Source organism: Colletotrichum siamense, assembly GCF_013390195.1.
Source record: "Colletotrichum siamense strain Cg363 chromosome Unknown KSG_Cg363_contig05, whole genome shotgun sequence".
NCBI classification, from domain to species: Eukaryota; Fungi; Ascomycota; class Sordariomycetes; order Glomerellales; family Glomerellaceae; genus Colletotrichum; species Colletotrichum siamense.
The window spans coordinates 4,455,624-4,471,262 of NW_023501018.1; the positions used below are offsets into that span (position 1 = coordinate 4,455,624).

Consider the following 15,639-nt stretch of genomic DNA (forward strand, 5'->3'; position numbering starts at 1 on the left):
GGCTTCCAGCAAAACTGCAGCCAAGTACCTCAAGTACCTTGCCAACAGCTGCAGATGTGGAGAGTTGATATCCACTTCCGGAATACAAGAGTCCAGATTCTGCATGTGAATCTTTGCGTGGTCGCACTAGCCCATTCGTCGTGGTTGTTTGAACACTGATATGCTGCAATTCAAAGAACTCTAAAGTTATCGACTTCTGAGGAACATAGCCCTTCAAGCTTCAAAAGCACTTTGAATACTTGCCGTTTGATATTCCACCATGTCACCCCCATCTCTACATAGGTCGAGCAATTAGAGTAACCTCCCCGTTGCTTTGGTCCATGTGGGGTTTCCCGCGATCTAACGAGATGGCCGTCCGTTCATCTGCATCCTGCATTGGCTTCATGCAGGTCCATTGGTGATGTCAGGTCACCTTAAGCTTCCCTGTATGTAAGAGATGATACACTTGAGCACATTGGCAGAGACGCAAGACGAATGGAAACGTATGCTATGTGGTATTGAAAGAGACCCCGACGCCGGGTGTAATGATATCCTTGGGTCATTATCATGGATGCTAGCCTACTGTCCACTGAGGAGCGACTTCTATTCGCACTCATATCCGCGCAACTGTATCTGGGTATTTTGATTGCGAGCAAACCGTGCTCGTCTGATGCCTGCTGATGGTCCTCTTGATCGCACAAATCATGACCTGTAAAACTTTTGTGTCGTGCCACGGGAGCTGGGTCCGTCATGCCTCTCTGTTCCCGTGTTCTATCGAACCAAAACGTATCGTGAGGATCGGTGTCTTATTGCACCAGCTTCTCGAAAATGTCAATCAGGCTTCGCACGCCCTTGAGCACGTTCTCGTCAGGGCCCTGGCCGGGCACCCACTGCGCATGGGCAAAGTCGATGAGCTTCAGCGAGTAGATCTTGGGCAGGGCAGGGCCGTCGTCCTCGTCGTCATCGTCTTCGGCATCGAGGTTCGCGTCTCCCTCGATCAGCTCAATACCACTATCCACTCTGGCCGCATTTCCACTGGGCTTCTTGCCCTGCGCGGCCTCGTAGCTATCGGCAGCCGCGTTGTTCTGCGCGATGGCTTCCTTCAACTTGTCGCCGTCACCCTCAAAGACGAACAGCAGACTGGCAGAGTACATGCGACTCTCTTCGGCGGCGAGGACGCGCTCAACGTTGCGCAGGTCGCGCAAGAAGACCTGAGCGACGGCGTTGCCAAGGTCGTCGTCGATACCGGCGGTCTTGTTGAAGATGAACTTGCGGAAGTTCTCGACGATGTTATCGGCGTTGACGTGGATGCGGCCGTAGTCCTTGTCATAAATCTTGTAGTCCTCGGCATCCAGCTCGGACTTCATGGAGGACCCGCGGTAGACCTTCATGCCGGCGATTCTGAAGCCCAGGGGGCCGTGGGTGGTCTTGGAGGTGATGTCGTCGAAGCGCTTCTTCTTCTCGGCAGGGGCATCGTCGGCCCACAGGCGCACACCGAGCTTGACGTCGAGGATGTTGGGGGAGGTGAAGCCAGCTCCCGAGTTCTCGAGCACGATAGCCTGGTCCGTCTTGATCTTCTTTGACTTGTTCTGCACCCACTTGTCCTTGTCCTGCTCGGCGGGAGCCTCACCGGTGACAGCCTGTGTCAGTTCCTCTTTGGCGGCTTGTGTCGCGACGGGACCAGGGGCACCGTCTTCAATGGAGCTGAGCTCTGCGCTGTCGTTGAGCTGGAGGGTGCCCATGTACAAGGGCATCAGCTCGGCGAATTCTGGGTGTGCTTCGTTGGCGGAGTTGTAGAAGTCGACCTCTGCGGTCGTGCAAGGCTTGATGAAGAGCTCGCCGGACTCGTCGCACATGGTTCCTGCACTGCATTCGAGGCAACGTTAGAGACACGTCCCAAGTGATGTTGCCCAGCTGGCGCATCGCGGATCGCGAAAAGGGGGGCAGCAGTAGGCCGACTCACTGTCCAGCAACGGTGTGACCGTAGTCGACGAGCTCGGCTTTTGTAGGAAGCGCCTTCTTGACCATCGTGTCTGCACTGTTGACGAAGGTTGGAAAACAGAAAAGAGTGGTGTTCAAAGTCGAAGTCGAGTCAACCTCAAAGGTAGTCAGGGGGGATCCTAGGATTGTCTCGCGCTCGTGCAGGTAGAAGTTGGGGTAGCGGAGTGATTTGTATCGGATTTGTTGCAAGCGGCAGCGGCAGCGGCAGCAGCAACGGCGTGGCAATGAAAAGGATTTGGGGGTAAAAAGCACAGAGCAAATGTCCAAGAAATCAGTTTCCGGCAAACGGCAGTGTGAAGGCTTGGCGACGGGAGCGAAACGAGGCACAGGAGGAGCGGATCGACAGTCTGAACAGACGAGACGAAGGCGAGGAGGGAGGGGGGATCTTTAAGGTGCAGCAAGTCGGGGACAAGGTTCTCTGAGAAAGAGGGAGAAGACGGAGAGAAGGACAGGGACAGAGAGAGAACGAGGCGTGGTCACGATGGATGGAGGGATCGATGGAAGCTGGCCGGGAATTCGAGGGAAAATGAAAATGGCATTTGGGCTGGGTCTGATTGATTGCGCTCCGCATTGCAGATACAACTGCTGCAGGGCACTTTAAGCACCCCCAAGTTACTTTTACAGTGGACACCGCTGTGACTCTGGTCGCAGCTGCCAATAAACGTGTGGAACTGCGTCAGATTTGATGGAAGCGCATGCGCGCCTCTGCGCAGGCGGCGTGTGGGCGGCATCACCCTCACCTCACCCACCTGCCCAACCGCCTCAGGGCCTCAAGGCCTGAAGGCCTCCAGTGTTCCTGGCCCAGCCAGTAACCGCCAGGCGTGGCCGCGGGAGGGTGGCAGGGAAGGAGCCCTGAGGGAGGAAGCAAGAGGGGGGCAGAAGCGTTCTTTCCCACCTTCTCCCAAGGATCTCCGCCTGCGAAACGACGCTATTTTTCTGGAGACCCCTGTCCGACGCGTCCCTCGTTTCTGTGCCTCCCTCCCGCGCTTTTTCACTGAGGCCTGTTCAAGCGGTCGTTGCAGAGGCAAGAGGGGAAAAAAAAAAGGTGGCGGATGTCACTCAGCCACCAGCGAACCTCGTTACGTCTTACTCGCGCGAGCTCTCGACCTCCTCTTCGACCCCTCGTTCGCTCAGCTGCCCTGTCGATCCTCTCTCTGGTTCTCCTCCCAGTCCGCCTTGTCCAGCTGTTGGCCCTTGTTGATTCGTGTCCAAGGCGCACACGCTCTCGCAGACGTGAACCATTGGCCTCCGACTCTCGAGCCACTCCCTGAGCAATGGGGCAAACCACCCAAACGTTGAAAGCCGCAGTTCGCTTTCGCTGTCGGCCGAGTCGGAATACTCTAATTCTTATTACTGCGTTGCATCGACGATTCGACGGTCTACCAAGGTGCCTTACTCAACCTTGCCCCGCCTCACTCTACATCTTCTGAATTTCAAGGACATTAGTACATACGGATACTTTCGCAAAGGAGAGATCGCCAGGGGTGCCAAAAGCGCCCTGTTCGGACTCCAAGGAAGGATACAGATACGTAGGGTGGTGATGTGCAGCCTGCAGGTGATGCGTCAGACCCAATGATACCGTCGACAAAGACGCTCAGCCGGCCACGATCTGACGCAGAACAGAGCCTATCCGAGGTGCCTTCCACTCTCCCACTTTCCCTTGCTCTTGGTCATTCGTCGATGGTGGCATGACCGCATGCGATCGATGACGGGGAATCTCGAGACGGCGACTTTTGTCGACGAAACGTTGCTGTCCAGCTTCGCTTTCGCCGGATTCTGGAACGAGAAGCACGTTGGACAGGTGTATCGCGACACTATCCGCAGTGCATTTCATCGCCACTTTCAAGATGACCCGAAAAACTCTATTGGACCATCGCAGTGATCTCTGATGGTTCTAGAAGCAAGCCGTGAATGGGAATTCTCTTCTCACCGCCATCGGCAACGACTCCCACATCAAGTGATGGACAGCCCGCCAGAGGATCTACCAGTTCAGCCATGGATTTTCTTGCGTATGCGAGCCAGGCGAGCTGCCTGGCGTGCTGCGCGCCTTCGTCAGCCGTCATCCACTCCTGCGGCGCGTTACGAAGTGCATCCGTCTGCACCGCACCAGAGACTCCGCCCCAGCTTCCGCCTCAGGAATGAGTTGGCAAAGCCGTCTTGCAGATTGCAGCTCGCTTTTTCCCGTCGCGTCCCACAAACTTCCAATATCTCAAGAAACTTGCATCTGTGCCCCCTAAGCGAATTCCATGCTGCTGGTTTTCATTGGATTGCTGCGAGCGTTTGCCTGGCGATCACTTACACCCGATAGTGGGAAGCCATCATGCGATTGGATCGCATGAAATCCCAAGATGGAAGCCTTGAGTCCGATCTACGACCAACACCGAAATTCCTGTTTGGCAATTGCTGCAACAGGAGGATGCAGGAAACCTTCGATTGGTGGCTTCAAACAATTTCAAGACCGCACTTACCGGTATGCTTGTGGGCATAGTTTGGTAGAGGTAACCGGCAAACACTCGTTTGCGTGTGTCGTTTGACATCGTGATATCAGTTTGCAGCTTCTTCCGAGGCCCTTTATCGCAAGGCCAGACTTTTGCTCCTGATGGTGATATTTCTAGATATCTCAGTAGAATAACTGGCAAAATGGGCAAGACTTCCTTAGGAGGTCGCTCCCCATGTCAAGTCTAAGTCTCCGCTTGCCTAGAATTGATGAGGAAAGTGCGCAGATATATGTGACTTCCTGCCGAAAATTCTTAATTCTGGCTTCATTGTCCAGGATCTTTCTTCGCTACTTAATTAGATGAGCTTCGGGGGTCCACCACTTCACCTCCGACTTCTTTAGCTGGGCAGCCACAAAAGAACAACTCCTGCTCGAGGTCGTCAAACGGCCAACTTCTCCATCCCACACTACCAACAGCCAACCTTCACCATGGGCGGCAAGACCACAGTTAGTCGCGGGCCTACGGCTCTTCCCAAATCCCGTGGCACCGGATTTGAGGGTAATTACTATTGCGAATATCACCACCCGTATCACTATGGCTGACTGTTTCTAGAGTATTTTGCCGACCCCCCCATGACACCTGCCGAGGCCAAGGAAGAGAGAGAAAACATATACAGCCCGTAAGTATCTCCGAATCCTTCCGTTTCGGACCTCATACTAATCAGTCTCAGTCTTATACCCTTCGCCGAGTAAGAATCATCCTCAGCACCTTCCCTGGAACTCTTGACGTCGTGACTTCTGACAAACGCAACAGCCGCATCCAGTCATGTATTCAACGCTTCCGCTCCCGTCGTCGCATCACTGGCACCGAGTCAACCCAGCTGTTCAACCAGTACCTTTTTCTTGGCGGCGTTGACACCTCCCCTCGTCTGTTCGGCGGCAACATCGACGCAGATACCGAGGGCATGACCCCCGACGAGCGCCGAACTGCAACCGCGACCGACGTCGTCTACACCTCCGGCGGCGGTAGCCGCTTTTACAACGCAGATGAGCCCGAGGGCTGGGATGTCGACTTCGCCGGCGTGGCCGCGGGCTTCTTGTCGGAAAACCTTCCTGCCATGGCTAACTGGGACTACTTGCGAATGGGCAAGGCGATTGGAATCATTGAGAACTTCCTTACCTACATCCTGCAGCACGATGTCTGCCCCGAGTACACCGACAACATCAAGGAAGCCATGGCCGTTTGCAACCTGGCCAAGATCGATCTCCCTCTCGCGCACCAGGCTCTCATCCACTTCCCCGGACAGTTCAATCTGGCGCTGTCTGAGATGTTCTGCAAGGGTTTCGACTACATCCATGACGACGATACCGCTGGGTTCGCCCGCCCCAAGGACTTTGACCCTACTGCGGTGGTGAAGCTGGCGATGGGAGTCGGTATGATCTGCATGGGCGTCGACAAGACCAAGGCAACGTCTCTGATCCATGCGGTCAACAATCCCAAGACGAGCAAGGTCAAGATGATCTACGAGGAGGAAATCAGCATGGAGGTAATCAACATTCACCGCGCCAGCTCCTCTGTCCGCGAAATTATCGCTGGCGTTCGAACCAACGGAGGCATGCCTGACGGATTCGCCCCCATGGGCAAGCTTGTGCTTAAGCCATGCATCATTGAGGATGGCTATGATCATGGAAACTACGCAGACGCGTCCGACGACGAAATTCACACTTTTCTCGTGGACGACGACATCCTGGCTCGCATGATGCCCGGCTTCAAGCTGCAGCTGTGCGTTGTCCATCTCAACAATGGCGTGTCGTTCATCAAGCAGGTCAAGGCTGTTCTGGTATCGTGGCATACGTACCTCCCCCAGAACCTCATGACGCACTTCAAGGAGCCCGTTGAGAATGATCGACCTGCTCCGACGGTGAAGAACCCCAACGCCGAGGATTACAATGACTCGTTCGACAAGAGCATGTCCGACGAGTAGGCTGTCTACTTGTCACTGACTGGAGGAGGACTCTATGATATAGCCAGGGACGGGAAATGGAGAAAAGGATGGAAGCACGGTACTAGGGGAATTCAAGACTTACAACAAGGTTGCATGGGTGGCGTTCAGGGACTATCTAGATACCCCATCGATTGCAGACAGCGGCAATATTCAGGATGAAGACGAACAAAAAGCGATGCAGCCACTGCTTGCAATGTATTAAAATCCATAACTCGTACACAGCGTGATAACTCATAAATCCATAACGCCAAAACCCGGCGGGAAGTTTCACCAAGAAAATCCCCCCACCTCCAAAACTCGAGATCAATTTACACAATTCAGCCCGTCTATGACATGTCTAGGACACCCCACATTCGACGCTTCAAGACTCAGAACCAGCAACGGACGCAGTCGGCAAATCTGTATAGACCACGCCTCTGCGTCTGGTATCCTTGACCGAGTGCCTCTAATCTCTCGTCTGAATCTTGTTGTCGCCCGCGACGGCCTGGGCGTAGCTAGGCGGCACGGCGCCGTCGCTGCTGCCCTCGCCGGCGCCGCCCTGGGGCTGCTGTCTGGAGCCGCCGGCGTTGTTGCTCGTGGTGCCGTAGGTGACGTTGGCGCCCTGCTGGTGGTGCGAGGGACGGGGCTGCTGCTGGGGCTGGCGGGTGTGCGGAGCGTTTCCGTTGCCGTTGCCGTGGACGAAGACGTACGTCACGCGGCCGCCCTCGCGGTCCTGCTGGGGGAGGGACTCGTACTCGTAGTCTGGCTCGGGGAATTTGGCGATGATGTACCAGGCGTGGATGAGGCCGGGGATCTGGGACGGGGTGTTAGTATGTTGGGAGAGTTGGGTGATTGGGAGGAGGGAATGCGTACGTAGCCGAGGAGGCAGAGGAGGATGTTGATCATGGAGTCGGCGGAGCAGATGCCGCGCTTCACCCAGACTGCAATTCGGTGTTAGCTAGTCGTCCTTTGGTGCGAGATCGTCTGATGCGGGGAGAAACGTACCAGGTAGAGGGGGGAAGAGCAGGGCCAAGAGGCCGAGGAAGATGTCTGCGGAACACATTTCAGACGTTCGCAACTGTCTTTCGAGATGTGGTGTGAAGATTTGGTGTTGTTGAAGATTGTGTGTTGTATTCGAGAGTCTGCGCGGAGTTTGCGAAGGCGATAAAGGGTTCGGAGGCGCGGGCGAAATAAGGTAGGTGAGGTGACGTCTGGGGCCTCCGGCGTCCGAGTGGCCGTCGCAAGGTCAGCAGGTGAGCAGCGCAAATGGCCGGTCGCAGAGCGCCACTGAGGAGGCAAGGCAGGCCAGGCAGCGAGGAACCGGTGGGCGTGGCGGAGCTTGGAGGGGACGTGGGGGCTTGCGTAATTGGCAAAGAGACACAGGTGAGAGGCGCTATGATTGGTTGGCACGGGGGAATGTGAGGCCGAGGCGGAGCTTTCCGGTTGCTTGACGCGGGAGCGAGGGTGCACCCTTGAAGATGTACTGTTGGAAGCTGGATTCTAGACTTTTGCTGCGATTCAGTGGAGTAGTGTTTGCCCGTCACCAGTCATTGACATACTTTGAGTTGGTATTGTTGGCTGGGATGTTATGTCAAGATATAACAGTGATCTCAAGTTTGGAGTCTTATCTTATCTCTATCTCGAGAATGCGCTGATGCAGGAACGCTAGCGCCCTGAAAATCGGAGGAGCCCCGCCAAATAAACCCCCGCTGAAGCTCCCGCACGGGCCAGCCTGGATGGAAACTTGTGATGTCAAGCAGCTCCCAGCAGTGTGTGGGCGCGTCCAGAACAATTCCACGCGACTCGTTGATTCTCCATCCAACTTGCACCTTGCACGTCGAAACCGCTCCGTCAACGACGACCACCACAGCTAATACCAGCATCCCCTCGATGACCGTCAGATAGCCCAGCATGTCGATTCCGGGTCTGGGCCAGCTGGCAGCGCCGGTACGGTCCCTTTTCACACACCTATTCTAAAGCCTGAATGCAAAAGCACGAACCCATACTGACGGAGGCAACACCACGAACAGCAGCCGGCCAACGCATCCCAAACCCGCACAATCAGACTCCAGCCCTTTTGGGAGTGGCGCTTCGAAGTCTCCTTCGGCACCGACCTCACCTTCAAACTCCTCTCCGGCACCGCGGAGAAGGACGGCACCGAGCTGGCCTTGCACCACCTCTACACCTTCTCCGGCACGAAATCCAAGATTCTCACGCTGCAAGGATGCGAGTTCGAGATCGAGGGCAGCAGCCCCGCCGCCGAGTTCCTCGCCGAGTACCACCAACCGCAAGACAACCCCGCGAACGCGTACCTGAACCTGCACTTCCAGCTCACCGCCATGCGCCAGCGCGCCGCCGCCGAGCGCCGCGAGGGCCCCCGCATCGCCGTCTGCGGCGCCCCGACGGCGGGCAAGACGACGCTGTGCAGGACGCTGGCGAGCTACGCGACGAGGGTCGGCGCGCAGCCGATCGTGGTGAACACGGACCCCAAGGAGGGCATGCTGAGCCTGCCGGGGACGCTGAGCGCCGCCGTCGTGGGGAGCGTGCTGGACGTCGAGGCTGTCGACGGGTGGGGGACCACGCCGACGAGCGGGCCGAGTCAGGTGCCGGTCAAGCTGCCGCTGGTCTACTACTACGGACACGCGAGGGCGGAGGAGAGTCCGAGGAAATATAAGCAGCTCGTCAGCAAAATGGCAGCTACTGTCACCTCGCGGTTTGCGCAGGATCCCGATGCTAAGAGCGCGGGAATGATTATCGATACGTTTGGGATCAGCGAGAAGAGCACGTCGGGCTTGGATTTGTTTGCTCATGTCGTGGAGGAGTTGTCAGGTATGCGAAAGAGACACGATGCGAGGTGTGATTTGGATCGAGCTAACGGCGCCCAGCGAACATCATCATTGTGCTGGGATCGGCTACGTTGAATGCAGAAGTCCAAAAGAGGTTTGCGTCGGAGAAGTCAAGTCTGGGCGAGCCGTACAGCATTGTGCTCCTAGACAAGTCTGAAGGTGTAGCCGAGAGAGATGAGGGGTTCATGCAGCAAGTCTGCGAGGCATCGATCAAGGAGTACTTTTTCGGCACAGTCGGGCGGACGTTGAGTCCTGCGACGCAGCAAGTCGACTTTGATAGCCTGACGATATATCGTCTAGGCGACAGTGAGTTCGCTTCAAGAGCCGTCCTTGATGCAAGCTTTACTGACCCGTTGCAGATTCTACCTACGGCGGCACGGACGACGGTCTCACGCGGGTGGACTCGTCCCAGCTCATGGCACATTGGACGCTGCCCGTTGTGTACGCCTCAGTTAGGGACAGCCCCGAGACGATTCGGACGTCGAACATCATGGGTTACGTCTACGTCGCCGACATTGACAAGGAGAAGCGCAAGTTGAGAATTCTGGCGCCAGTGGGTGGACGTCTGGGAGACCGGCCGCTGCTGATGGGCAAATGGCCTGAGCCGTACATTAACTTGTTAGGATGAGTTAGAAATGATACCACGAATACTTTTTCCAAGCAGAGCGCTACGAAAGTGTCACACTTTTCTTTTAGATTCGTAACGCCCTCGAATCGCGGACGCATCACGAAGCTCCGACGATGTCCCGGGTGGACAAGCAAGACGCGTGCCACAGCAAGCCATACCCCATACCGATGAGTCGCAATCAAATCGTCGACTAAACCAAGAGAGGAGCCTGGCGCGTCCCTCTTCAACATGAACACTCCGAGAGTAGGAATACGACGTCGAGCTCGGATGGGTATTGACACATTGTGGCTGACAGTGCCCCCGTAACGGAATTTGTGGATTTCGGGCTGAACTTGCTCTTTCTCGTGTCACATTCCCCGTTGAAGGGGTCTTCATCACACATGCTCTCGGTTCAGAAGTGGTAGCACCCGTAAAATCCACCACGCGGGGCAAGCTAAGCCTCATTTGGACAAAAAACCCGAGATGCATCAAAATCCAAGCTACCCGGGTATGTTCCGATTTGGAGCAACGCATATAAGAGCTCTGGGTGTCGGGATGGATGTCTGTATTAATGGACTGGAAGTATTCCAGTCGCGCCCTGGATACGGTTCAACCTCTTTACTGCCCTACAAACTCTGTTGTCTTGCACTAACATGGCTGCCTCTTTCGAAAACCCCGACTATGTTCCCGTGTCGGACTGGCCAACACTGGAAGACATGGCGGGTGGATTCGGCGAACACTTAATGGCCGAGTCTTCAAAGCTTGCAGGCAAATCATTCACTCATGTCTTCGACGTCGGTTCTCGAATCTCGCACCAGTTCGTCGATGACCATGCGATACACTGGGAAGTACTGGAGGGAGACCAACGCGGAGTCACCGGGAGCGCTGAATACAAAGCATATGAAGTACGGGAGAACATTTTCTTCGTCGACTTCTACAACCCCGACCTCCTGGAGCAGATCAGCATCGTCCTGGATGTCGCAACGGGCCAAGCAATCGCGTGCGTCTCTGGATTCACCAACCGCGGGGAAGAGCGAAGAACATGCACCAAGTTCTCGCACGCCACCGAGGACGAACGGGGCCCCGTCGCTATCTACCAACCCACCGACGAACTGGTCGGCAAACACATCCTCTACCGCTACACCGCCCGCGACGCCTACGAGCACGTCTACCTGAACAAGGGCACCATGAGCTGGCACTGTCTCGCGGGCACCGAGAACGGGCTTGCAGACACGGAGCAGTGCAGGATGCTGAAGCTCGGCGAGAGCCTGTACCTCCTGTTCTGGACGGAGACGATCATGCCTGTCGAGTCCGTCGTTGTGGTCGATCTGGAGAAGATGCGGTCCACGGGCCGGTTCTTTTGCTGGGATCCAAAGCCGCAGCGTGCTGTCCACGTACGGTTCGGTTCTTATGCAACCAAACTTGCAGACACAAAACCCGCCGAGGTCCTTGCAAGAACCAGGCTGCCTGGGGTGGCCTGAGCTATCTTGCTAGGTCTCTCAGCACTCAACGAGTAAGGGAACATCACCACAGGCGGCCGGAGTGGTTAAGGACGGATCTCAAACACGCGCTGATCAGCTCGTTGATTTGACAGGCAATTTTAGAGGGTACATTTTCAGTAACGCTGCCGTGTCGCGAACTCTTGACGTGTGCTTGCCCAGACGAACTTGGTGCAGATCAAATCGTAGATCAGTATTGAAATGATATGCCGTTCTTTAACCACATCACCTGCGGTCCTGCAATGATTGTTCACATGGGTCAGCTGAAGGCACTTGAGATGAAGGCATTTAGAGCCGGGAGCTTCAAAAGGGTTCAACATGTTACCACGGCTGAAGCTGCATATGGTAAATAATGAACACCTGGTTACCTTTGATGCTACACGCATAAGTCTAGGTTACGTGCAAGTTTGAGACGATTCCGTGAGTTCCGAGTCAAGTCTCTCGGGATCGGGGAATCCATTGAGGATACCTCAGGGTGTGATGAACTTGGCAGATAACACGCTATTGATCAGCGATCGTTGGTACATCGGAACGAAATCAACTGCCTTCTTTCCGAAGGCCGGAGGGTGGTCAGCTCAAATTGGGCATCATACGCGTAGTGAAGTACTGGAAACTGCACCTACCGCCTGCTTAAGATTGGAGTCTATCTGTGTTATCAGGGTGGGCCTACCAGATCTTCTCTGCGGTCCTACGAATGATACGTCATGCCTCGCACTTTTTTTCCTCAAAGGGGAAAGTGTCAATATCTACAAGGGTCACTTTCAACCTTTTGTTTGACGACAGAGATACCGACAGTTTGATGAACACTCAAGATAATGGGACTGAATGATAAATAATTATCTCAAAAGTCACCTTGCGCAAAACCGAAATGATGGCGTGTTTTTCCTCGTCAGACCACTCTACGCAATTGAAACGCAGCTTTCTGAGCCTCAAGCATTGTTTATCTTATTACTGTTAAGTATTCTTTGATAGCCAGCAATGGCTCTTGAGTCGGTTTCCAAGAAACACGCGGTGCTCGGCGATGCCGTCGAACCGGACACTTCCCCTGCTGTTTCGGCTCAAAAGCTGAAGGTGGGGGCCAGTTGAAAGCCACCCCAAAGCTTGAATTAACTCGTGACAGCGCAACTTTTCGTCGGCCTCGATCCTGGCGACGTCTGTGTCGTTAATGGCAACATGGGAAGCTCTTTGCAGGTACTACCTTCTCTCATAAGCGTCATTCTTCCTCTCTGACGCTTCTCAAGCACGATGTCTACTGGCCTGGTCAATGGGGGTCCGTCCTCTCTGGTATACGGATCTATCATTGCCTTTGTTGGATCGACATGCTCAGCGATGTCGCTTGCTGAACTAGCTTCGATGTAAGATGTTGTACATGTTGAAACGTTGCCCATCCTAACTGTGCGTAGCCACCCTACAGCCGGGGGCCAGTATCACTTTGTCGCCTACCTGCAGAAAAGATCACCCGCCTTCAACTGGTTTGCTGGGTACATCACGTAAGAGCCGAGTACACACCTCCGCTGCCTTGCTCATCTGTGATTGCTGAATTTGAGTCTTGTTAGTACGCTAGGCTGGATTTCCTTTGCCGGAAGCGCGCCTTTCATTGCCGGGACTCAGATACAGGGTCTTCTTGTGCTGAACTACCCCGACTCCTACACTTTCGAACGATGGCACGGTACTCTGCTGTACTGGGCAGTCCTTGTATCCTCTGCAAGTGTCTGCGTGCTCTGCAGCCGCATCCTACCATTGCTCGAGAAAATCACCATGGGCTTACACATTGGGTTCTACGCCGCCATTCTAATCGCCATGGTCGTTGTCTCCCCAGAGAAGCACTCGGCAGCGTTCGTCTTTACAACATTCGAGAACAACTCGGGCTGGTCGAACGACGCAGTCGCGTGGTGCATCGGCCTTTTGAGCAGCTGCTACGTCTTGGCCGGGTACGACGGCGCCACCCACCTCAGCGAGGAGATGGACGATGCGGCGGTCGGGGTGCCCCGCGCAATGGTCGGCTCCGTCCTGATCAACGGGGTGCTGGGCTTCACGTTCCTGATTGCGTTGCTGTTCTGCATGGGCGACGTTGCCTCCGCGCTCGCCACCTCGACCGGGTTCCCCATCATCCAGATCTTTTACAACATCACCGGGAGCCTGGCCGCGACGAATGCGATGACCGCCGCTATCACATTCATGGCGATCGTGTCCACGGTGCCGCTGCTGACTTCGGCGGCTCGAATAATGTGGGCGTTTGCAAGTGACCAGGGTGAGTCCGTCAGATGGTGTAATAGTCAGGGGGGCCACTTTACATAACCCCAAACCCCAGCACTGGATGGGAGCTGACTGCAAAACTTGCTTCCCAGGACTTCCTTTCGCCTCCGTCATCTCCAAGATCGAGGAGAAGCGCGGCATCCCGACGGTGTCAATCACAGTCACGACCTGTCTCCTCGTTCTCCTGGGGCTCGTCAACATTGCTTCGACGACCGGGTTCAACGCCATCCTGTCGCTTGCTGTGGTGAGCTTGCAGGTCTCTTACCTGTTGCCGATCTCGCTGGTGCTCTGGCGGCGAGTATCATGCCCAGGGACGTTGGCTTGGGGCCCATGGCACATGCCAAGGGCGGGCATCGCAGTCAACGTCACGGCTGTGTGTTACTTGATCTTCACCTGCATTTTCCTCCTGCTACCCCCAATGCAACCCGTGACAGCACTGAACATGAACTATGCTTCTGTGGTGCTGAGCGGTGCTTTGGCATTCGGGGCAATGTACTGGCTGTTCCGAGCCAAGAGGGCGTACGTGGGACCGCTGACTGAGATGCATACACTGCATGGCCGAGCTCCAGCCTGACGACTTCAATTGAGGTATGTTTCAGACATTAAGCTACAATTATCGATGTCGTGGATGTTCTGGAATGAAATCTAGCGTGGTTTGGAATGGAAAAAGGTTATGACCTAGCTTCAGTTGAGAGTTCAAGTGAAGGATTTATACTTCCAAGACTGGTTATTTCCAAGACTGGTCCGCAAAAGAAATAGATTTATCTAAATTTCCGGATACTGAAGTCTCTCGGCGAGAGACAGGCGTTCACAACGCACATTTGCATGCCTTTAACATAACGTTCCTGACTATGAGAGGCAGAATTTCTTGTTGAAGGAGCATACCGACTGAATGGCGAACTTCAACCAGGTATTGTTTGCAAACGAAGTTCCTCCATGACATCTATCCAATGACTCTTTGGCATCAAATCCTCGTCGTAACCACTCGCATGTTGAGATTCTGTGCTAGAGTCTATGGCTGACCAGACATGGACAAGAAGATTGCACACGCGCTCGATAGTGCGTAGACCAACAATGTGATATGTGCGGCCCAATCTTTGCAAAATGAATCTCCTCCGACGAAGCACCGCATGATTCAACAAGTTTTGTTCTGACGTGAGCAGGCCACCCGCGCCTGGCCTGCTTTGCCTCAGCGCCGCGCCAGCAATGAGAAATATGAGCGTCTGCGTGGCAATGGTGCCGGAATCGTGCGGGATCGTCCCGAGAATGTCGAGAATCTCGAACGCGAGCCCTAGGACCAGCTGCGAAATTTTGTCGTCCCCGGTACATGGCATCATCATCATAGCCCCTGGTTCCAGCTGCATACGGGACTCCGCGAGCTCTGGGAACGCACGGTACAGTTCCAGTCGGATGCCCATTTGGTAACATCTGGCCAGCTGGCTGAAATGCGAAGGCGGAGTTTGAGAATCGCCGGTGTCTGAGATGGAGGCTGGAAACGGAATTCGAACATCCAGCGTGGCGTTTTCCACGCTGCAGGCTTCTGTGAAAAGCTGCGTATGCTCTGGTGCCACGGATACTTCGTGTTCGTTTTCGATTGGGAGATGGGAATTTCGGAGTGCTCTCTTTCTCCTGACGAGTATGCCGGCTTTGGCCAGGAGGAAGAAGATGGAAGTCGCCACACCGGTCCAGGGACAAACCTGTGTGGGCGGTATGAGCACTGAGCTGCAAAGAGGATCAAGGTAAGACAGGGTGTCTGTATCCTGGTCAACGAGAAAAGCAATCATGGCTTCCCAATAAACCATCGAAGAAACGAGGAAGACGTGCTTTTCTCTCATGCTTTGCAAACCTTCGAGTGAACCAAGCCCGCTGGAACGCACCCAACACTGGAAAAGTTGACGGCACCCTTGGATGTGACATAGCCCGAGCGCAGACGGATCATGCCAACTCTGCGCCTCTTTGTCAGGACCGTCAGAAGCGAATTCAGTCCCGCAGGGAACTCACTGAAGTCATACCGAGAAGGATGATACCC

General features: G+C 54.9%; 5 protein-coding genes across 5 annotated transcripts; 3 read left to right on the top strand and 2 right to left on the bottom strand.

The window, feature by feature from the left end:
- Positions 1–785: 785 nt before the first annotated feature.
- Positions 786–2,007, bottom strand: ARG82 (Inositol polyphosphate multikinase; the record flags this gene model as incomplete). Its single annotated transcript, XM_036640598.1, has 2 exons — positions 786–1,845; positions 1,943–2,007. 2 exons carry the CDS (start codon positions 2,005–2,007, stop codon positions 786–788), a joined length of 1,125 nt encoding a protein of 374 aa, XP_036494183.1.
- A 2,899-nt stretch (positions 2,008–4,906) lies between these two features.
- On the top strand, positions 4,907–6,402 carry arb1-1 (Argonaute-binding protein 1; the record flags this gene model as incomplete). Its single annotated transcript, XM_036640599.1, has 4 exons — positions 4,907–4,976; positions 5,031–5,097; positions 5,149–5,166; positions 5,232–6,402. The coding sequence occupies 4 exons, from the start codon at positions 4,907–4,909 to the stop codon at positions 6,400–6,402; spliced, it is 1,326 nt and encodes a 441-aa protein (XP_036494784.1).
- A 466-nt stretch (positions 6,403–6,868) lies between these two features.
- Positions 6,869–7,465, bottom strand: pmp3-1 (Plasma membrane proteolipid 3; the record flags this gene model as incomplete). The annotated part of the gene is made up of 3 exons (XM_036640600.1): positions 6,869–7,216; positions 7,276–7,343; positions 7,408–7,465. The coding sequence occupies 3 exons, from the start codon at positions 7,463–7,465 to the stop codon at positions 6,869–6,871; spliced, it is 474 nt and encodes a 157-aa protein (XP_036494785.1).
- Positions 7,466–8,313: 848 nt separating this feature from the next.
- Positions 8,314–9,876, top strand: CLP1 (mRNA cleavage and polyadenylation factor CLP1; the record flags this gene model as incomplete). Its single annotated transcript, XM_036640601.1, has 4 exons — positions 8,314–8,349; positions 8,433–9,231; positions 9,288–9,554; positions 9,608–9,876. 4 exons carry the CDS (start codon positions 8,314–8,316, stop codon positions 9,874–9,876), a joined length of 1,371 nt encoding a protein of 456 aa, XP_036494714.1.
- A 2,807-nt stretch (positions 9,877–12,683) lies between these two features.
- Positions 12,684–14,905, top strand: CGCS363_v008753 (putative amino-acid permease; the record flags this gene model as incomplete). The annotated part of the gene is made up of 5 exons (XM_036640602.1): positions 12,684–12,709; positions 12,758–12,844; positions 12,911–13,605; positions 13,703–13,854; positions 14,774–14,905. The coding sequence occupies 5 exons, from the start codon at positions 12,684–12,686 to the stop codon at positions 14,903–14,905; spliced, it is 1,092 nt and encodes a 363-aa protein (XP_036494783.1).
- Between the last annotated feature and the right edge of the window lie 734 nt (positions 14,906–15,639).